Source organism: Camelina sativa, chromosome 15, assembly GCF_030686135.1.
Source record: "Camelina sativa cultivar CO46 ecotype springtype chromosome 15, ASM3068613v1".
NCBI classification, from domain to species: domain Eukaryota; kingdom Viridiplantae; phylum Streptophyta; class Magnoliopsida; order Brassicales; family Brassicaceae; genus Camelina; species Camelina sativa.
This window is the reverse complement of record NC_141894.1, coordinates 26,213,472-26,236,877: the sequence shown is the minus strand read 5'-3', so window position 1 is coordinate 26,236,877 and position 23,406 is coordinate 26,213,472. Positions and strand designations below refer to the sequence as shown.

At 34.5% G+C, this 23,406-nt stretch overlaps 3 protein-coding genes and 2 long non-coding RNA genes across 5 annotated transcripts; 4 read left to right on the top strand and 1 right to left on the bottom strand.

Moving 5' to 3' along the window:
- Positions 1-3,991: 3,991 nt before the first annotated feature.
- LOC104748731 (uncharacterized) lies at positions 3,992-5,409 on the top strand. Its single transcript, XM_010470327.2, has 2 exons — positions 3,992-4,045; positions 4,161-5,409. Exons 1-2 carry the CDS (start codon positions 4,011-4,013, stop codon positions 5,389-5,391), a joined length of 1,266 nt encoding a protein of 421 aa, XP_010468629.2. The 5' UTR covers positions 3,992-4,010; the 3' UTR covers positions 5,392-5,409.
- LOC147927129 (uncharacterized) lies at positions 4,168-7,958 on the top strand. Its single transcript, XM_087487820.1, has 6 exons — positions 4,168-5,811; positions 5,921-6,296; positions 6,380-6,629; positions 6,718-7,002; positions 7,083-7,188; positions 7,272-7,958. Exons 1-6 carry the CDS (start codon positions 5,425-5,427, stop codon positions 7,872-7,874), a joined length of 2,007 nt encoding a protein of 668 aa, XP_087343946.1. The 5' UTR covers positions 4,168-5,424; the 3' UTR covers positions 7,875-7,958.
- Positions 7,959-10,097: 2,139 nt separating this feature from the next.
- On the top strand, positions 10,098-11,116 carry LOC109129212 (uncharacterized). Its single transcript, XR_002035403.2, has 2 exons — positions 10,098-10,240; positions 10,634-11,116. It is a non-coding gene; the product is annotated as an uncharacterized LOC109129212 (long non-coding RNA).
- Positions 11,117-16,631: 5,515 nt separating this feature from the next.
- LOC104747391 (uncharacterized) lies at positions 16,632-17,872 on the top strand. The gene has a single exon (XM_010469018.3). The coding sequence runs from the start codon at positions 16,789-16,791 to the stop codon at positions 17,740-17,742; it is 954 nt and encodes a 317-aa protein (XP_010467320.1). The 5' UTR covers positions 16,632-16,788; the 3' UTR covers positions 17,743-17,872.
- A 2,272-nt stretch (positions 17,873-20,144) lies between these two features.
- LOC147927128 (uncharacterized) lies at positions 20,145-23,333 on the bottom strand. The gene is made up of 2 exons (XR_015582992.1): positions 21,388-23,333; positions 20,145-20,710 (listed from the first exon to the last, which is right to left on the bottom strand). It is a non-coding gene; the product is annotated as an uncharacterized LOC147927128 (long non-coding RNA).
- Positions 23,334-23,406: the final 73 nt, after the last annotated feature.

The following is a 23,406-nucleotide window of genomic DNA, read 5'->3' as shown; positions in this document are numbered from 1 at the left end:
AAAATCTAGTTTTATCTAAATCTAAAATTTTGAGAATATTCACAATCCACATATATATATATATATATATATATATATATATATATTTTTTTTTGAAATTCTTTTTTTTGTACTTTATTCAACAATGAGTAACTTAATAATATCATGTTCTCTAATTCGAGACATTTGAAATGAAAGCTTCTAGAGTTTCATAAGTAAATTGCTAAAAACTAGATTCAAGATATACTCTAGAGATTTTAAAATCGATGCACATAATCAATCCTTATTGATAATATCCAATTCAAATTCTTAAGATCGTAAAACCTAGAGAATTGTTTTTAAGTTAAGATTGAATAACACACAATTTCAATTATATTAATAAAGGTTTTTGTAACTCCTTGCACATTCGGTGGAGCATAACTATATTGGCATTAGGATAATCTGGGCATGCCCAACAAAATTGAGCTTTAGGACCGACGCAACACCAGCATTCCTTTTTAGTTATCAGATCACAAGTGGAGCTGACACAAGGTTGTGTTAATTTCTCAACCACTGATCTCTCTGTCTTTCGAATTTCCATTGTCCCACCTAATACATTGATTTGAAATACACAATCAAAGATTTAAGGATGAATAATAAAAGAGACATTTGATATATGAGAAAAATATAGACGCGCGCGTACACTCATGTAGAGCGAAGATGGCGAACATGACTATGCATATTGCGTTATATGTGATGATTTCATGGCAATCTTTTATTTTCTTGCTCGTTTAGTTATCTTGGCCTCTCTCTCCTTTCTCTCTCTATGCTTGTCTTCCATGGAGATGTGACATGCGAGATATTTAGCTTCCGGCAAGCCTTTTTCCACTGCTCACAAAATCACATTGGAAGCCGGCAACTAAGGAGCCCTACGCTAATAAAATATATGCACACAGTCACGGCTAATATATGGCTAAACTAAATAAATAATGGAAAGCCACGAAATGCTAAAAACAATTTGTGGCATTTTGGGGGCAACTTCATGGCTAAAAGCTACAACACAACAACAAAAATGGGTGTGATAAGATGGTACGAATTTAGCCACAAGATATATGTGGCACAGTAGCACGAGAGCTGAACACGGCGAATCCTTGGCTATATATATTTGCCATAGACTAAATATTCGTTTACAAAACTTACAATAACGTCACTTGAAGTTTCGACACAAAGCTGAATTAATTTCAATCAATCTTATTTGGTTTGTTGAGTTTTAACGAAAAGCCGAATGGATATATTCGTTTCGACAAAAACCAAGAGTGATTGAATTCATTTTTAACAGCAAGTCTCGGATATGCAATGAATATGCGTGATATTTGATTTTAGCTATAGAGCATTTGTGGCTAATTCGTGGGTAGATTGTGTTATAAATACCATACATCTTCCTATCGTGTCATACAACACTAAAAAACAAATGTTATTTTGCTAAAAAAAAAAAAAAAATCTCTAACTTTCTTTAGTCGAGAGATGCATTTACTCAGTTTGCATGTCATCAAACTTCCTACATGGAGCAATTAATTTTATCGTGTCTTTGTGCATGGTGTAGGAACAATAAGTAACTTGATAGTTGATACGAATATTGTTTCCAAACATTTATATCGGAGTGGAATTAAGGGGAATTATTATATCTAGACGAGTCATGGAAAAAATTGTTATGACGACGTGGATGAAAAATAGTTGAGGGCAAATCTTTCTTTTGGTTGAAGATGAAACATGAATAATCTTTTCTCAACAGATCATACGCTCCACAACTCTTGTCACGATTAGTGACTGATCAGCCCCTGCTTGGACTCGTTTACAATCTCAAAACAATAATGTGGAGTAACACTCACCTCTAATATGGATTGATTCTAAGCAATCCCACGAAAACAGTGACTCCTTCTCACACCTAAGAGCTATTGATGTCCTTCTTCCCTTGAAAGCACTAAAAACCGGCCCAACCATCTTGCTCCTCCAACCTCACCCAAGCTTCTCTTTAGCCCTCTGGAACAACAACAAGCCAACTTTCTCTTTCTCTTTTTCTCTCGAAGCGACAAAAACACACTAGAAAAAAAGAGAAAGAGGCTAGGTCAAGTTTTGTTTAGAAAAAATATGATTTTCAAACTAATTTTGGACTTAACGAACGATTTAAAACAAACCGAATAACCACTAAACTAGTGCTGTCAACCGATACTTTTTTTGGTGTCTGATCAACACTCGTACTCTTACACTCGGGATGTTACATATTGTAATTTAGAAGTTAGTCTTAATATTGATTTTAAGGAGATAAACACATGAAACCTACAAATGAAAGATCATGTGATATTTTTTATGGAGGACACACATGAAACCTATAAATAAAAAGATTATGTGATATAAGCGTAATGCACGAATGACAGCTTCATAGAATTTTTATATGGTTTATCAAATTTAAATTCATAAATAAAATTTATGTAAAACATAAATTTATTTATATCATAATATGTTTAGTTACATAGTATTACGTACATAATTTAGTGTTTTAATTCAAACTCACGCCTTCTACTTATACAAAGGAATATACTTTATATAATAATGCTTTTGAAATTCTGATATTTATGAAAGCAACATATTTTGTTGTCAAAAAGAAAAAAAAAAAAAAAAAGAAAAAAAGAAAGAAAGCAACATATCTTATTATTTTATCAAAACAGGGCTTGAATTTTAAATAGACATTTTGTAAGCATTTTTCTTCACCATTCGGGTAATCTTCGACTATCCAACAAAATATCGGTTGTGGGTTAGGCCCAAAGCAGCACCAACTCTCCTGATTTTGCATTATGGTTTTACGACAGTTTCTCAACATTAAACAGCGATCTCTCTATCGTTATTAGGAATGTCGCCTAACTAATTCCAAAAATGAGTTCAAAGAAGAAGGACGGTTACATTCTTTATATATTGCCCAAAGATTTTTATCCCATTCGATATGGCACTACAACAAAAATGAGCTTCGGTAGCAGACCTTTGTAGCACAAAATTTACGAACTGCTACTAAAAGTACCAAAATCGGATGCCAAGTATTTCGTAGCATTATATTAATGCTAGTATATAATTTCATTTAGCGGGAACATAAAAATCAATATTATAGCCGGGAAGGTGTATTTTGGAGGCAAACTATATGGGTTTTTTCCCGCAAACTAAAAAAAGTCTCGATTCTTTGACCAAAAAATTAAAGACAGTCTTTTACACTTAGACCAAAAAATAAAAAACCCAGCAAACAAAAAGCTTTCAGATTCTCTAAACTTTTCAGATCTCTTATCTCAATCGCAAAGTTTTTTTTTCCATTCCATCTAATCTCGATTCTCATTGTCAAGATTTCGATTCTCAACAAGAAATTTTTTCGACATTCTCTGTGTAGCAAAATATCCGTTTAGATCTGTCCCTCTTACCGGTATCTATCGCTTTGTCTCTGTCGCTCTCTGTCTCCGTCGTTCTCTGTGGCTCCGTCAGTCTTTGTCTCCGTCGCACTCTGTGTCTCCGTCGCTCTCTGTCTCAGTTTCTCTCTGCCTCGGTCTCTCCGCCTCTGTCTCTCTCCGCCTCTGTCTCTCTCCGCCTTTGTCTCTCTCCGCCTTTGTCTCTCTCCGCCTCTGTCTCTCTCCGATCTCAGTAGATTCGAATTCAGCTGATCTCATCCACCTGAAAGGTATAAGGCATTCAATAAATGTATTATAGTTCTTTACTCTGATTTTAATTTTGACCGATTTGAATTTTGTCAGGTAATCACATCTCATCAGCTGGATCTTCTGCCTGCTTGCATCAGAACACAGAGGCTAGTTCTCTCAATGAAACTGATACTTCGTTTTGATAAATTGTTTAAGAGTTGAACGAATTGGTTGTTTGATATTTCGTTTAAATAAATTGTTGCTGAATGTGTGAATATGTTTGTTTGGTGTGTTTGTCTAGTGTTTGTTTGGTATTTTTTTGGTGTTTGTGTTATTCTTATGTTTTTGTTTTGTTTTCTTTATGGGTAAGGACATATAATGGTTATGGACAAGACATGGGTTCATCTTAACAGGTATGTGAAAACGTTTTGTATAGTTGAGTTTATTGGTTTAGTTGTTATGTTTAAGTTTTTTTAAAAGTTTGTAATGCGTTTTTTCCTTTGGTTTTTGCTTTTATCTTCATTGCAGAACAGATCCTGGTTATGAGAAAGGTGCTTGGGATTTTGTGAGGTCTGTGGCTGCAGGTTTAGGAGACAATTCAATTATTATTTGCCCGTGTATTGACTGTCGCAACGTATATCGCCACTCAGCCGTTGATGTTGTTGATCATCTTGTAATAAGAGGAATGGATTGGAGTTACAAGTCGAGGGATGACTGGTTTCATCATGGAGAAGTGAAATCAGGGACTGAGTGTAGAAAGAACACAAGCCAGTGGAACGAAGAGATATTAGGTTTGTTCAAAGCTGCCGAGTTTATGGATGAAGAGCTTGTTAGTCATGGTGATTTAATTGATGTTGATGAAGGGGATGATAAGGTAGAAGATGAGTTCTTAGCCAAGCTAGATGATGCAGAAGCACCACTGTATCCAGGTTGCACAAACTACAGCAAGCTATCTGCGATTGTTTCACTCTTTCGGTTAAAGACTCAGAGCGGTTGGTCTGACAAAAGTTTTGATAGTCTACTTGAGACTTTAAAACAGATGCTACCCAAGGATAATGTATTGCACACGTCCTTGTATGAGGTGAAGAAATTCTTCAAATCTTTTGATATGGGTTATGAGAAGATACACGCTTGTGTGAATGACTGTTGTCTGTTTAGAAATCAGTATGAGGAGCTCGACAGTTGTCCTAAATGCAAATCTTCGCGATGGAAGATTAACAAGCGAACTGGTGAGGTGAAGAAAGGGACTCCACAGAAAGTACTTAGGTACTTTCCGATAATTCCACGTCTCAAGAGGATGTTCAGGTCAGAGGACACGGCGAAAGACTTACGGTGGCATTTCAATAATAAGAGCACAGATGGAAAAATGCGTCATCCGGTAGATTCTGTGACGTGGGATCAAATGAATGAAAAGTATCCGTCATTTGCTGCAGAAGAAAGGAACATTAGGCTTGGACTCTCCACAGATGGGTTTAATCCTTTCGACATGAAAAATGTTAACTATAGTGCATGGCGTGTTTTGCTAGTCAATTACAACATGCCACCTGACAAGTGTATGAAAGAGGAGAACATCATGTTGACATTGCTGATTCCTGGACCAACTCAACCTGGAAACAATATAGATGTATATTTAGAACCTCTTATAGAGGATCTAAACCATCTGTGGGAGAAGGGAGAGGTAACGTATGATGCATTCAGTCGCACTACATTCACTTTAAGAGCAATGCTTTTGTGGACCATTCAGGATTTTCCGGCATAAGGAAATCTAGCAGGCTGCAAAGTTAAAGGCATAATGGGTTGTCCGGTTTGCGGGAAGCACACAGATAGTTTGTGGTTGAGTAATTGTAGAAAGCACGTGTATATGTGTCACCGGAAGTCTCTGTCACCGAACCATGTTTATAGACGAAAGAAAACCTGGTTTGATGGTAGAGCTGAGCTTGGTAGAAAAGGTAGGATTCTGACTGGTCATAACATTTATCAAATACTAAAAAATTACAAAAATGACTTTGGGAATGTAATAGTAAATGGAAGAAAGAGGAAGATGCAAGATCGTGTTGGTTCAGCCTCTGATACTGATGATGAATCTAGTGAATCAGAAGAAGAGGAAGAACAAGTAGATGAAGAGGAGCTATCCAGATGGAAAAAGCGGTCAATCTTCTTCAAGTTAGAGTATTGGAAGGTATGATTTATATGTTAGGTTTGTTATTCTACTAATATTTAGATTTGCTATATCTTAAAAAATGAATGTATATAACATTCTTTGTATTATCTGTCAATACATTGTGTAGGAAATGCCGGTTAGGCATAACCTAGATGTGATGCACGTTGAGAGAAATGTTGCCGCCAGTCTTGTCTCTACAATGCTGCATTCAGCGAAATCAAAGGATGGTGTTAATGCTCGAAAAGATATGCAACTGCTTGGTATTAGAAAGGATTTACATCCCCAAGCACGTGAGAAAAGAACCTACCTTCCTCCAGGTCCTTCGTCTCTGTCCAAAACAGAGAAGAAAGTATTTTGTAAGCGATTGTCTGACTTCAGAGGACCAGATGGCTACTGCTCAAATATTTCTAGATGTGTTAAGATAGAAGATTGTACGGTTAAGGGTCTTAAATCACATGATTATCATGTGTTGATGCAACAACTTCTTCCGGTTGCAATCAGAGGTAGATTGAAATCTTTTAGATAGACCTCTTGTATATATAATTAGCTGTTAATTTTTTTAATCCTCAATGTTATTTATTTACAGGTTTGTTACCTAAAGGTGTTAGGATAGCTATTGGACGTTTATGCGCTTTCTTCAACAAACTATGTCAGCGAGTTATTGACAGAGAGGCAATTTCTGTAATGGAGCATGAAGTTGTGGAAACTATCTGCATGTTTGAGAGGTTCTTTCCTCCAAGTTTCTTTGACATAATGGTGCATTTAACAGTCCACTTAGGCAGGGAAGCTCGGTTATGTGGACCAGTTCATTTTCGTTGGATGTACCCATTTGAGAGGTACAATCTAATAAACCAACTGTATGTGTATCAGTTGTGCCATTTACAATATACTTTATGCTTATCAGTATATTATTTTTATCTGCAGATACATGAAAGTTCTGAAGGACTTTGTTAGAAACATGGCAAGACCAGAGGGTTGTATTGCTGAATCATATCTCGCTGAAGAGTGCATGCGGTTCTGCAGTGATTTCTTGAAAAATACTACAAATGCTGATGAGAAAATGGAAAGAAATGCTGATTATGAGAACTGCTCTATCTTGGAGGGTCGTCCTATATCAGCACCTACTTCATGTACTCTTACTGAGAATGAGAAGAACATAGCACATCTTGCTGTCATTCATAATATGGCTCTGATTGATCCTTATGTGGAGTAAGTTCTTCTACATTCTCTTTTATAATATTGTTGTATTTACATTTACTCAATGTTAATGTTATTTTTTAATTTTTTAGCATGCATCTACAACATCTTCAAGATTCTAGTGAAAGATGTAGACGTGATTCGGCATTTTTGTGGAGAACCCATTCTCAGAAATTTGCCTCGTGGTTAAAAGAACAAGTATGTTTACTATTTTATGGTTTTTTTTTATCATCTATTCTTCTTCAATATAGTAAATGATAGTTGACAATTTTTTGCAACAGATACCTATGACTTCTGATCATGAAGATACACTTAAGTGGTTAGCATATGGTCCTCGTCTATGCGCCAGGTCTTACACGGGTTACATAGTCAATGGCAATCGGTTTCATACAGTCTCGGTTGATAGGCAAACTCAAAACTGTGGCGTGTTGCATGAGGCCACAGCAATGTGTATAGCTAGTGCTAAAGACAATTCTCCAATGGTTGATGTTGTGTCTTATTACGGCAGAGTGGTGGATATTATACTGCTTGATTACAATGTCTTCTACATTCCTATATTTAAGTGCCAATGGGCAAATATAGGCAATGGAGTAAAGGAAGAAGAAGGATTCACACTAGTCAACCTTAGCCAAAGTCAAGCTTCATTCGCAAAAGATCCCTACATACTAGCATCTCAAGCACATCAAGTTTTTTATTCAAGAGTAGATGATTCTTCGAGTTGGTATGTAGCTATGAGAGGTTCTAAAAGAAGATACAATGCAGAGGATGCTGAAACTGACGAAGCAGACGTTGGACCATTGCCTGTATTAATAGACATGGATGAAGATGACCTGGTCGATGAAGCTAGGAATGCCCGAGCTGACTGTGAAGGGATTTATGTATGAAATTATGATTGTTTTTTTTTCTATGATTGTTTATAATGTGTGTGTTTTATGTGAACGTGATTGTTTATAATGTGTGTGTTTTTCTATGATTGTTTAAATCTGTTTTGATAAACAAGTGTTGTCTGTTGTTTCAGGTGAACTAAGATGAAGAATTATCAGCAAAAATGGCGTACCAAGAAAACGAAGAAGATTGACGAGTTAACTGAGAAGCAGTTGCAAACTCAGGCATTGGTAGAGAAGCAGTGTGAAACTCAGAATTTGGAAAAAGAAGTGGATCATGATTTACAAGAGGATGCGGCTATTCAAGATGATGACACTTCTCAAAATCAGCCAACAGATGAACTTAATGATGATGTTGTTATTCAAGATGATGCTGCTATACAAGATGATGATGGTATACAAGATGATGCTGATGCTGCTTTACAAGATGATGATACTACACAATATATTGCTAAAAATGTTGATGAACCAAATCGTAAAAGGAAGCGAGGACCTACGAAGATGAAAAACATCGCCAAGGATTCAAATGAAAAAATTCACGTTGAGTACACTATCATGGGAGAACCTTGTGGTCCAGGATCAGTACCCTTTGCATCATATTTAGGAACAATAGTACGGGAACATGTTCCTTTCACAATCCCGGATTGCGGACCTGGTTTTATTTGTTTTTGCTTGAGGTTGATTTCTGTATATATTTTTTGTTCCTTGTTCTTATAGCGTCTTGCATTCAAAGAAAATCAAAAATGCAAGTTGATGGATATATCCGGAGGGAATCGTGTTGTCGCTGAAGGACGTTGGCCGTCTAATAATCCTGACCAACAGGTACATCACGTTAAGTTGGGGCCTAATGCTTGTCGAGTATGGGTGGATATTGTGATTGTAAAAGATGCTGCAGTTTGGAGGCAAACTCCTGAAATCGAATATATGGAAGATGCACATGGATCTTGTCTTGCCTGGCCAGAAGATAAAATTGTAATGGTGGGTATATATTTTAATTTTACATGTGTGCAAAATATGATGACAGTAACAACTATTGACCAATTTTTTTTTTTGGTTTTCAACAGGAATGAATTAATTAATAAGGAGTAGTGATGTTTCAGATTGGAGAACGTGTTTTGTAGTTGAAAGACATGAGTACTTTCTGTTCTTTTGTCTCATACACTGGTCTTTGTCCCTTTTGTTTTTATTTTTGGATTATAAAGTTGAACCATAATTTATATGTTTCAGATATTAACTTAATGGGACAAGTTATTTAATGTTTCTTTCTTACAAGTTTTCGAAATATTTAAATAAATATTTAGAAAGATAGAAAGCCATTTAGGCTGTTAAAAAAAACCCATTATGTATAGACGTTAGTTATATTAACATCAATAGATAAATAAACGAAATAGTTTTAAAAAAATTAAAAAACTTATATAAAAATTAACAACAAATAAATATTGATGACACAATTATTAATTATTAATATAAATTAACAATAAAACGAAAACTTTATATCATGTATATAGTGATATAAGATATAAACCTCAAACCCTATACCCTAAATCTCTTAGTTGAAAGCATTATACACCAATATATGAAACATGAAATTAACAATGTTAAAATATAATTTTATGTATATTTGTACAAAAATATGAATTATTAACATTAGTTAGCATTATAAATAAATCTTTAAATCATATAGTAATATAAGATATAAACCCCAAACCCTATACCCTAAATCTCTTAGTTGAAAGCATTATACACCAATATATGAAACATGAAATTAACAATGTTAATATATAATTTTATGTATATTTGTACATAATTATGAATTATTAATATTAGTTACCATTATAAATAAATCTTTATATCATATAGTAATATAAGCCATAAACCCTAAACCCTATACTCTAAAACACTATACCCTAAATCTCCTTCTTGAAAGCATTCTACACAAACTAACAATGTCAAAATATAATTTTAAATTTTAAATAAGACAAGCTTCACCATATGAAACATTAATTTTAAATTAATTGTTACACCATATTCCTAAATTAATAAAAAAATAACAAAATACTATACTAATAACATATAAATCGTGTAACAATTATCTCATTGGCTAATTGATAAAGGTGTGGATCACCAAATTATTGATATCTACCGTTGATTAGAATACATCTAACGGTCAACAATCAGCTCTTCTTAATAATTTTTAATCATCTCAATATCTACTTTTCTCGAAGGAAACCCAATAAACTCAATCTCGAAGCTTCTTTCACCATCGCCAAACACCAAAAAAAAACACAGATTGAATCTAAAGAGGAACTCATATCATCTCTTTCACCATCGACAAACACAACATAAAATCATCGCCGAATCTAAAGGTTTTATCCTCTCTTTCTATTGCTTGTTTCTCGAATCCCCATATTCTATGTTTTTTCCTCTCGCAATTTTGCTTTCTCGAATCCTCTGTCAGAGATGGCTAATTGAATCTTAATAGTTTTTGGATCTGCCTTTAGATATGTTTGATGAAATAGATCTGCCTTTAGATATGTCTATTGTGTAGTTTTGCAGATTCTTGTTGATAGATCTATTCATTTTCAGGTTTCGGATCTAGATATAACAGGTTCTACAACATTTCTTTTATGTGGTTTCGGATCTAGAATTATATTGTTTTCTTTTATTTTCAGGTTTCGGATTTAGAATTATATTGTTTTCTTTTGATTGTTGTGGTTAAAAATAAACATATCTTAACAATATCATATTTGGTTCTGCAGAAATGGAAGGTAAAGGACTCATATGTGGCCTCCCCGCTAAGAACGTTGTACCAAAAATCAGATAACAGCCACAACAACACGCAATCAACATTGATGAAGACATTGATCAACAAACTGATGCGGATGATGAACTGAAGGAGATAACAAGGCTAGAGTTTAGAAGGTCCTGTGCTCACCTAGGCTACTTGATACGTATCGAACTAGAGGAAGAAGACATTGATCCACTATACAAGAATGTTTGGAAAAAAATGCAACAGGATACACGCAACAACACTGGTAATAAACGCCCAAAAGTAGAAAAAGGAGAGTCCTCAAACCGCAAGACTCTTTAAATAATAATGGCATGGTAGACCACTCTTAGAGCGAGTTCATGTTTTTTTAGTTCATGTGATGTTTACATTTTGGAAAGTTAACTTTATGTAATATGATTTGATGAGTCATTGTCTTCCATAAATTAAGCAATTCAATGTTTCAAATAACAAATGATTATGCAACTCAATATATATATATATATATATATAAATAATTATTAGTAAATGATAAATTATTATTAAATATAAACACAATTTTCTCAGACTAGCTGACATGATAAATATCACAGTACAAAATAAAAGGCAAGAAATCTTATATTTATAGCACGAGAAAAATGCTGGATTAAATTATTAAACCGCATATTATAAATGCTATTGTAAACGATGGTATAGCAATATATAGTTGCTAGTAAAATCTACACAATAGCAAAAGGAAACCGCTATATAACACTTTCCTATAGCAAGTATCTTGTGCTACTATAGTGTAGAATTTGAGAACCATAATGTCAGGAAACAATATCCACCAGCACATATAATGTGTTATCATTACAAGTTACACAACACGAAATGTTAGCTATAAAAACAAAGATAATAGCACAAAGGAAGCGCTAGTTAATAATAAGAAATAGCGGAATGTTACCGCTATAATAGGCCAATCTACCATAGCGCGTAAAAACTGCTATAGCTCCTCATTATACAGCGTTTTCAAATGCGCTACGAAAGCCCTTTAGTAGCATTATCCGTGTGCTACCGAAGCTCATTTTTCTTGTAGTGTGGGACTTGGACTCTAATAGCCTCTCTTGTGGGTGACAAACGGTCCAACAAAGAAATTATCCAAACCCAACATCTCTGAAATACCACAATAAGACATGACATTTATATAGGCCACTATTTATTTGTCGACAATTTTTTGTTGGACCTAACCATAAGCTATGATAACATATTAGAAATATGACCTAATTAATCCTAAAAGCTAGATCAAAGGAGAAGGATTGTCACATCTTTTATATATTACCCAAAAATCTTTATCCCATCCAATGTGGAACTTTGGATTCTAATAGATGTGTAAAAAGAAAAGGAGATACAATTGATATATATACAATTCATGTAGGCGCATATATATGAAAAAGACGTATATGTACACTCATGTAGAGCAAAGATGGAGAATATGACTATGATACTAGAGCTATATGTGATAATTTCATGGTTTGGATGTCTCAAAGAATTTGTTGTGATTTTTTTTGTCTTATTGAGTTGGTAATTGCTATCATTTATATGCAATCAAATCTACTTGTAATTAATAGAAAATCCTCCATAATAACATATTTCATACCATTTCTTTTTTCTTTTTTTTTTGGACAAACGTATGGTTTCATTCATTCAAATTCAACCAATACAAGAGAAAGGGATTAGAATCCCATAGTTTAGCATACTACAGAGAATGGCTTTCCCCAAAGCCGTACAGAAAGAAACATAAAACATCAAGTAATGATCCATGAGAGCTTTGAAGCAAGTACTTAAGAGTAGCTTGGGACAAGTGAGATCATGGTTGCTTGAGAGATCATCCTCGAGGGACCCGAAGGACGACAAGATAGTCGTATTCTGAAGACTCTTTGACTTTAAATGGAGAATCAGAGTCAAGTGCCTCATCGACGTGAGGTGCAAACATGCCTTGACAGAGATTCGGTAGGTAGCAGATAGGATGGTGGTGATGGTGGTAATGAAGTTTGGTTGCCTAGCTTCGTCAGATGAGAACCTTGGTGTACCGGGCGAGAGACCAAAGGGCTGCAAACCAAAACACTTGTACCAAACAAAGGGACCAGAAGCCAGAGTTTGCCAAAGAGATGTATCAATCCATACCGATGCAGGTGGGTCCTCTCTCCGAAGGCGCCCATAGCCAAGGAGATAAAACAAACCACACACAGCAGGGAGTCGGAATGATAATGAGTAATAAACGAGAGGCATGGGCTTTTGGGATGTTGGTATTGCAGGCAGGATGTGGTTATTGGAGATGGAACTGCAGGAAGGTTGCTTTGCTTCGTCAAATGAGCATCTTGGGATACAGGGCAAGAGACCATAGAGCTGTATACCTTTATAAGCATACCAAAACAAGGAAATGGTGGTTTGTGTTGCAACTAGAATCAGGATTCGACAATAATAAATGCAACACAAACCAGGTGAACCCTCTCTGCCATGGAAATGGTGATCCTGGCCGTACCATACCAGGTGAACCCTCTTTGCCATGGAAATGGTGATCAAGATTACCACACAAGGTTAGTGAGCAGTGAGACATTGACAAATAAAAGATGGACCTGATTTTTGGACAAGAGGACTGTTGCAGGGTGATGGGGTTAGAAACATTCACCGATGAAGCTAAAGACAGGTGCAGAAGATAAGTGGAAAGCCGTAACATAACAGGTAGATCCTTTCTGACATGGATATGGTGATCAAGGATTCCACACAAGTTTTGTAATCAGCTAGACACTGGCAAAAGGACGGCAGACCTGAGCTTCAGGATCGGGAAAGGTTGCTGGCAGTTGATATGGTGTTGTTGAGAGCTGGAATCGCTAGTTAGCATAGGAAAGCAAGTGATTTGGTTCTTCCAGTTATCGAGCATTGTCACTGATTGAGCTAAGACCAAGGATCTAACATACACTTTGTTTCTACCAAACAATCTAGGTAAGTGGATTCTCAGCAGTCTTCGGACATCGAGTTCTACCAAAGACACTAGATAAAGTTTACCACATAACATAAGGGTAGATAGAGGAGACCTGGGGTTTTGGAGGTTGGGCGAGACCGTATGAGATACTAACAAGCCGAGTTCAGATGCAGGGCCCATCCGCAGAGAGAGAGGGAGTTGATTCGTGCAGCGGCTAACCGGAGAGAGTGAAAGAATCTGCGTCTCCGGTGGAAGTAGACATGGGTATGCCAAGCTCAGAGGGTGACAAAACATTGAGACGGTAGTTCAATAACGGAGATAATTCGCACCGCTGGATGATTCCTCGCCAGACATCGACTCTGGTGCCGTTGGTGGAGAGGAAATTCCAGGGGCGAAACACAATCCGGATCGAGGAAGTGGGAAGCACAAAGACATGGGTACCGTCAGCGGTAAGGCTGGGCGAAAGTAGTTAAGGGTGGGGTTCGCCGGACTCCGCACCCATTTACAGGGAAACAAGATCAAACCTTCATCTGGATCTGGGATAATGGTTTGATAGGGAAACAAAAGGGGAAAATAAAAGGGGAAAAAAGATTTAGAAGAGTAGCTAAGAGAGTAGAGGGAACAATAGAGTATCGGAGAGGTTGAGAGACCCCGACGCCGGCGAGCCGGAGCCCTGCCGGCGTCGGAGGAAAATGGTAATAGCGGCTTTTCGATAGTCGTGACTGGGAGAAAAAATTTTAGGGGGAACTCGGTTTTTTTTTATCACACTTGATAAAAAAATTTCATACCATTTCTAAATTTCCATATTTCATAAAATTACCAAATTTTCATATTTCTATTTTTTTTTTTAATTTTCTATTAGTAGATACATGGATGTGTGTAGGGCTTGTTGATACAAAAGGAGGTATTCAATCAAGAATTTAAAGTTATTTTTCATAAAATGAAAACTTATATCTTATTCATAGAAATTTTTAAAAAATTTAATCAAAAATTCATTGTTATTGGTTATCGATTTGAAGTAATAGTGTAATACATTTAAATATACTGTTATTGGAAATATTTAAGCAATGAATAACATGTGATTTCATGGTGTTTTTTGTGGATTTGTTAATTTAATTACAAAGATCCAAATTTCATAGTTTTATGTGATGTTGTAGAAAATTTTAATAAATAACAATATAAAAAACTTCTCTGATCACCAAATATCATCAAAATCTTGAATTTAAAGATACTAAATTTTATTAAATTTTGAAAACTTATTAGCCAACAACAGTTTTCCGTGACATGTTTTAAAGGCTAAACAAAATCAGATTTAATATAATATTTTAAAAAAATATTTAATATAATGTGTTACGTTCCCTGCTTGTTTTATATTTTATTTATCAAAAAAATTTGAAATCGTTAGAAAGGTCCAAATTACATGTTTTATTGAAGGTAAACCATATTTAATATATGTTTCTAACAAATCTGTAATCAATCAACATGTTTAAGTGTGTATAGGTGAAGTGTAAATACCAAAGACAAAAGTCAATGTTGTATGCCGGGACAACCGTTAAGACATTGACATTTTTGGAGTTTCTTGTCAAAGATAAAATAATAAACTCAACTTGCAAAGCTCGTTTAGTATTCTTGACCATCGACCACGAACTTTATACATGTATACGCAAATCTGTTCTGTTAATTTAAACGAAAATTTTCATACAACTTTTTTTCAAATATCAAACACGAGAACAACGTTAGAATTTGATTCGAGTATTGAATGTGATTGGAGTATATGACTGATAAAAGTTTTTGTAGTCGGTTGAGATAAATGAGTTTGGACCTATCAATTATTTTTGTTGAAAATTTTGATTTGGAAACTTCTTAAAGATAATACTTATTAAAGTATAGTGATTAAAATTGTTAATTACCCAAAACATATGAAAATTAGAAATCACTTATTCGCGTTAGATAGAATCTTTCTCCAAAAAAGGTACACCTAATTAAGGATATATGAATCTACCTACGGACACCCAAACATCTTATTCATAATAAAGAACTTTTTTATTTGACAAAAAAAAAAAAAAACTTTTAAATAAAATGAAACAAAAAAAACTAGAAAAAACTTTTTATCGATTGATTCATTTTCAGACTTTCAGTTATCAGTTGTATGAAGTGAAGTAAACACAAACAGGGACTTGTAAAGAAGCTAAGCCACATAAATTACAAGTAACATCAAAGTAATACTTGTCTTTGCCGGCTCAAAAGATATTTATAATTTTCAAATAGACACGAGCACAAATACGAATGTCTTTATAAAACGGAAATAAAAAACTATTAATTGGTCGCATTATAACACAAGAAACAACACTAGAGTAGTTAAGCTATTATAATGTGTGTGTTATCTTCAACAAAATAGTATTATAAATTGGATATTTGGAGGTATTTAGCCACCATTACTTTGACAATTACGTTAATCACGTAGGAAAAATAATTCGAGAAGCCATCCTCTATTGAACATGATATCAATTAAATTAATATTGTTTCATTACAATACAAAAACCTGCAACAATAGTCAATGATCATAAAATAATAGAACAACAAATAACAATTAAACTCTATGCTGCATGAGAAACTGAACCTTTTCCCCACATGAGTTTGACAAATGAGAAGTTAAGTTTTTAACTTGTCATACATAGATATTGTGATAAATAATTTTAAAAAAAAATATTGTTACTACAAAATACAATATTTATAGCTTCTATATACAACCTGGATATCCGAACGTGTAGTAATCTATTCGAGTTTCAGTCTGGAAAGATGTAAAGGCCAATAATTGTACAATCCTCTTGATATATAAAATACGATTAGAAAAAGAAAAAAAAAATTGATAAAAAACAACGATGATAAAGAAAAACTAAAATGACCAAGCTAATTTGGTCCAAAAGAACATATAGAAATGAGAACTAAAAAAATCATAATAATTAAGTCACGACCCATTAGGTAGGTGAGACTTATAAAGGCATCTCCTAATTCAATCACCATTCATTTTTCTCCATCTCTCTTTCTCTCTCTCTCTCTCTCTCTCTCTCTCTCTCTCTTTCTCCCTAAACTAAAGTCAAGCTTTACGTCTGAAAGGGGAACACCTTCCAAGAACCAACAAAAGGCAAAAGAAGAACAAAACATCCAAAGAAGAACACCCATTAATGGAGATAGAAGTGGCAGTAGCAGCAGCAGAACTCAATTTCGACAGCACAACTTCGTCTCCATACATAACAGCTCCTTCAAGCCCAACTCGATTTGGCAACAACAATGTTTTCTTCTTTAGTGCACCCACAAGCCCTTCTCCTTCCACTTCCTCCAACATACCTTTTGACTGGGATGATCAACCAAGAACTCCCAAGAAGAGATCAGCCAGCGATTTCGAAGACGATTTCGAGTTCAATTTCAGTGGTCAATTGGCGAAAACTTCTTTCTCTGCCGCTGATGAGCTCTTTGATGGAGGAAAGATTCGACCTTTAAGACAACCACTCACTCCTCCTTTTTCTTCTCCTAGATCTAGGGATCCTGATATAGAAATTTCCGATGGTCAGCAAGATCGAGGAAGAGACCGGTCTCTGGGATCTTCTTCTTCGCGTTATGATCGTAAAGGAAGCCGTTCTACGTCTCCACTGAGAGTTTCAGACATTATGGTTGATGAAGAAGAAGAAGTACAGTCAACAAAAATGGTTGCTTCCAACACAAGCAACCAAAAATCCTCTGTTTTCTTGTCAGCAATTCTGTACCCTGGTCGTGCGTATAAGAAGTGGAAACTAAAAGATCTGTTGCTGTTCAGGAGTGCGTCAGACGGAAGACCGGTTCCGACCAAAGATTCCTTGAAAAGATACGATATACTAACAAAGAGAGAGGCCGAGGATGTGAGAAGTTCCAGTATCCGGTCGAGAGAGAGTTGTGACTCGTCGGTGTCTATGTCAAGGAGGAGGAACGGAGCGGTGGTTTCAGCTCACGAGATGCATTACACTGAGAACAGAGCAGTGTCGGAGGAATTAAAGAGGAAGACATTCTTGCCGTACAAGCAAGGCTGGTTAGGCTGCTTAGGGTTTAACCCTACGGTCCATGAAATTGCAAGAGTTGGGTCATTGTCACGTGCATCCTCTTGATCCCTCTTGTACTTTTCTTTTGTTCTTATATATTTTATATTCGCTTTTTTGATGGCTTTAATTTTCATATGTGATGGTGAGGTATCCATCGAATTGATGGATAAAATATATGATATTGTTTAATTCGCGACGTTTTGATACATATACATGTGAATGAATAAAAGAAGGAAAAAAAAAAAAAATGTAAAATTTGACATACGATGTAGTTTGGCTAATGCTTCATTCGACGAAGGATGTCCACCGGATACTAATTGAAAGCTAAACGAATTCGCCCCACCATCACAAGAGAGTTATGATCAAGAAGGCACATATTTAACAAATTTGCCCCACCATAACTAGGCTACTAGTAGTGAGAGTGCTCATTCTTTTCACGAGCCCCATCTACTAAGTGTCAATTAAAAATAAAAATATTTTCTTTTTTTTAAAACAATCAAATAATTAGAAACTTCATATGAAAAGGATCAATACTAAATTAGTGAATTCGAGAATTGCTAATCGTGTTTTTTTGGTAAACCAACAATTCCTCCTCGTATAGTATTAGAGACGGCTCATTTAAAAACAAGTATGGTGTTTGATCTAAAGAAAAGTGGAATTCGGTTTAAGATGAATATCTCCGAAAAAATAATGATAACGATTTAGAAATATTACATTACACTAATGTTACGAGTCAAACAATAACAAATAAATAAGAATCATAGATTTTATTTATTTCTAAGTTGGAAATCATTATTTTAAAAATCGGTTTGAGTAATTCTTTCGGAATGATACAATAAGTTTTTAGAAAATCCACTTCATATGAACCACACATTAATCTGTTTTTGACTTGGACTATTATTCTTTGAAGGCATTACCATGAGACTGAGAGAACAAAAAAGAAAGAAAAAAACCAAGAATGTAAAGTGTATGTTTTATAGAAGACAGCTATCGTGACGTTACATTTTCACATCTAGCTCTCGCAGTACTTGTCATAGGACAATTTGTAATTGTTGTAAAAAAAATAGATTCTAGTACAAATTGTATTATTTAGTTTATAGATAAGAATGTTGCACACAAAAAAAAAAAGTTTATAGATAAAGAATAAGAGAATGTAAACTGCTCACAGATCGTAGTGAATTAAAAAAGTGTTGGAGAACGTAGGAACAATGAGGCTGAGCCGAAAGAGAGAATAGCAAAAGAAGAAATGCAATGCTCCTTAATCATGAGGTTTTGTGCAATAATAATGGTAATGATGCTCTTAACAGAATAAAGTGTTTGGACCACATATTATAACATTCATAATTGTTATATAGTTAACATTTGATTATGTAACTGATTACAACCTAATATGAGTTAATAACTTTTAATACTCTTTTTTCCTTTTTCAGTCTTCAAACAATTCTGTTGTATCTAAGTTGAAATGGTGAACTTTTGGGGCGTTTCCAAATTTTCTTTCTTCTTTTTTCTTGATTAAGTTTTATTTATATAGTTTTTTGCTTTCAAGATGTACAAAACTATTGAGATCATGTATAATCAAATTATGTGGAAATAGTTAATATACAGTTTGTTTTTAAAAAAATGTGATACAACTCAGTAATTTAATTGAACGGTGACAGACAAAAAATGAGATCAGAGAGGTGGGTGACCATTTATTAAAAATGTTTGATACTACTTTGATTAGACAGGTTCCATGACCATTCTTAATTGTTATTGATGTTTACTTAATTAAATATTATTGTACCAAACTCTTTCGATACATAACTATCGCTAAGAAAATAATTGAAAATGTTTACAAAGAAACTATAAACACATGTAATTCATATCGATCTTGGGAGGAAATGAGGGACTAATTTCTTTAGCTCGCTAATGGTCTGGATACACCACTAAGAAGCAAATGGAGAAAGACCTATATATATGGTCAGACGAAGAAGCAAACAACACCGGAGAGCAAAGAACACGTGCCTATGAATTCCTGTAAAACCAAAATATATCGTAAACTATTTCACGTAGCTGAGAAGTGACCACGGTCTAATGACATTCATAAGTCCATGAAAAACTGGCACAACCTCACCTAAGATCAACTCTTCTCTTAAAATGAAGTTACCGTAATTAGACTAATATGTTGTGACCCAATAGATTGATAAAAAAAGTCAAAGAAAAATTATTTCGTAGAATACGAGGTCAGTAATATCAATGGAATAAGTGCCCCCTCTCATCTTATTATATAAAGTCCAAACATTTTCAGTAAATCGTGACACATAGCCAAACTGTAGGAATGATTTAATGTAGTTATGATTTGTTTAATTAATTTCTCATATTTTATAAGGGCATCCTTAATGGGAGAACTTTTTTTTATGTTCTTAGATTAAATATATAGTGAAAATAATCTAAGATCAGTAGTTAAGATATTATGTTAAAAAAATGGGGAAACTAATTTTGGTGTTCTTAGAATAATATAATATTCATAAATATTTTACAAATTATAAAAACTTTTAAAAAATTATTAATATACAATACCTTCTTATGTGAAGCATGATCACCATGAGAACCAAATTCAATATACAATACCTTCTTATGTGAAGCACAATCACCATGAGACATGTTCATCCTAGCAACATTCATCCCAACTTCAGCCAATTTCCATATCATCTCTCTTGTGTTGGTAGAAGGACCCACGGTGCAAACAATCTTTGTCTTCCTCCTTACTGTCGGCTTTGACCACATCCCTACTGATGTATCACCAAACTGCTGCATCTCCAACAACCTCTCCAACTGCTTCGACCACATCCCTACCGATGTATCACCAAAGTGTGAGTGTCATTGTTTACCTCTAACAGCTGCAGTATCCGTGGCTGCACTCTTCACTCGACGTGAACACTTGTAAGCGTTCGCCAAGAGACTGTTCATGGCAATCAAACTCCTAAAGGCTCCACTCGTACTCACTGCGTGCTTCAGCCATCTTTCTCTCGAGTTCAGCCTTCAACTCTAATGTCTGTTTACAAAAAACAAGTTATCTCCGACTTACTGATAACAAAACCAAAAAAACACCAAACACGCATAGCTTAAAACATAACCAGAGATTCATTCTGTTCAACAATAACAACTAATCTGAAGTGATCAGCTCCTCCCAGTCAACTTTAAGCTTATCAATATGAAGAAAAGAAGGAAGCTACTAGCACTTCTCCCATGGCAAACTAACACACAGAGCAGTTAGAAGGAAGCTATGATTTTGTTGTGTTTATCACGGCAGACCCACATATATATGCACCTTCCAGTTTGCTTAACACGCAGAGCAGCTAAACAGCTCGACTAATACCACACTCAAAGAGTAACCAACTGAATTGACCATACATACTCAACCCTATAAACGAAATTGAGAGGGATTGACCATACATACTCAATCCTATAAACGAAATGGTTGACACACATGCTTCGAGATCCAAAGATCCAAAGATACGTACTCAATCAGATAGATTTCTCAGACAATTGAAAACAAAAGAACAACCAAAACTATTGACATCAATCAAAACTATTATTTGCTGGACCACCACTAACAACAACAACAGCAAAAGAAAATAAAATTTCAAAATTGACATCAATCATTGAATTAACAATGCTAAAAAAAACCCACATTCCCATCTTTCAAAAGTCTAAGAAATTTCAAAGAACCTGGGGAGCGAAGAAGGTCCGAATTCGCGGCAGCGGAGAAGCACATGGGGATCGTCGGAACCCGCCGAAACCGAGCAACCACCACGGAGCCCCGCCGATGCTCGTCGTCACCAATTTTTGGTCTTCTTAGAATCGATTTCGAAGAAGAATGAGAGAAAATAATATTTTCCATTCTCTCAAAAAATTTTCAACCAATCACAACACAGGAAACAAAGAAGAACTCGGCTATGGATCAGTTCTATCCCAAGATCAAAATTTTTGATCTAAGCACACTGTTTCGTTTTTTAATAATATAATTGGATAAGAACATGGTAATTGTTATCCCGTTAAGGATGGCCTAATAATACGTGTTTTAATATTTTTAGTTTTGTAATTTAAAAAATATATAAATTTTTATGAAGTGACCTAAGTCTAGTGGTAAATGATAAGTTTACTAAGAGCATACATCATCGTACCAGTAGTCAATTTTGATGTGGTTGTATTTTATAGAGTTTTAACCATAGTTTTTACAATTATTTTGAGTCTATTATTAAGTTAAAGTGTGCTTTTAAAGTTTTTTAGTCTTTGGAGAAGAATTATGAACCTTTTTTTTAATTCTTTTTTTTGCAATTCAATTATGTCTTCTTCATCATTGATCTGTTGTTTCTCTATGTTTAAGTAATTTCTAAATTAGGTTTCAGATTTCAGAAGGGGTTTATGATTCTCTAAGGTAAGTGTGTTATGTTAGGGATTGATCTATTTTGTTTTTCATCTATTGTTATTTTTAGTGCTTAAACTAGTCCAGCTACCTAGTTTCTAATCTTACCTTTAATTTATCTGGGCACCAAAAGTATTGTTGAGTTGCTTAAAAAAATATAGGTGAGCAAGGTGAGCCTTAGCCAACGAGAGTTGAAGTTAAGGTATCTTGTGAACTAATCAAACCTAAACTTTTAATTAATGATTGCTTGGTTTGCTAGATTCAAACAAGAGTTTAGAGTCTAATTGATTCTTTGCATAGATAGTTAGCGTTGCGAGAGTATGTTAGCTTTACAACCGTGATTTGAGCTCTAGAACGGTATCTAATGCGTCCTTATCTAATCACCTAAATTTGTGCTTATATCCCCTAATGATTCTCTGCGCTCAATGCTTCTCTTTTGATTTAAACAACTTAATTACTTTCCGTTTTTGCTAGTCACTTGCATTCACAAACTTTTTCATTGTCTTAGCTATATTTAATATAATGCATATAAAAACCTAGGATCTAAAATAAATTGATCAATTCTATGAATCTAAAATAGGGTGATCAATCTTTCAAACTTCACTAACATCTTAATACCTGGAAAAAAATTCAAGACACAAACAAAAAGACACAAAAGATACGATAAAACGACTAAAACTAAGTATTAAACGAAAGACGAAAGACACTAAAAATACCATATATCACTTGTTTTGTTAGCATAATTAATATCATGTCGAGTTTGGGTTGGTCAACTAAACTTAATGTCTAAAAAATCTTATTCAATGAAAGTTGATATTTAAATAGTCTACAAAGTTTCATGGTTTAAACGGCCTAGATTTGATAGTTCATGGTTTAAATGACCTTAATTTAAAAGTTCATAATTTAAATGATATTTTATCGAATTAAAACTTTCATCAAAACGACGTCGTTTTATCACTAACAAAAATGGTTAACGACAGAGTAACGTCTGTTAGTTGTTCAAATATCAGATTTCACCTCATATCTTTCTTTGTATGGTCAACAAAGCTTTATGTTTACAAGAGTTAGTCAACGAAAATTGATGTTTTAAATTACCTACATTAAAGTTCATGGTTTAAATGATCAAAATTTGAAAGTTCATAGTTTCAATTTACATTTTTCCCAATTAACCCGTATGTCACAAATATCTTAGTCTAGAAAGCTATAATAATTTGTTGGGTCTTTCAATAATTTTTATAGCTCTTTTATCATCTTTGATCTCATAAAATGTTTTATATTTATATAGGCATAAGAAACCTAAATAGTTAAAATATATATTTAAA

Coding starts and splice junctions, on each gene's coding strand:
- LOC104748731 (XM_010470327.2), top strand. CDS start 4,011: ATGGTTATGGACAAGACATGGGTTCATCTTAACAG. Junction 4,046..4,160: donor ACATGGGTTCATCTTAACAG/GTATGTGAAAAC, acceptor TCTTCATTGCAG/AACAGATCCTGGTTATGAGA.
- LOC147927129 (XM_087487820.1), top strand. CDS start 5,425: ATGGGTTGTCCGGTTTGCGGGAAGCACACAGATAGTTTGTGGTTGAGT. Junction 5,812..5,920: donor TCAAGTTAGAGTATTGGAAG/GTATGATTTATA, acceptor TACATTGTGTAG/GAAATGCCGGTTAGGCATAA. Junction 7,003..7,082: donor CTGATTGATCCTTATGTGGA/GTAAGTTCTTCT, acceptor TTAATTTTTTAG/CATGCATCTACAACATCTTC.
- LOC104747391 (XM_010469018.3), top strand. CDS start 16,789: ATGGAGATAGAAGTGGCAGTAGCAGCAGCAGAACTCAATTTCGACAGC.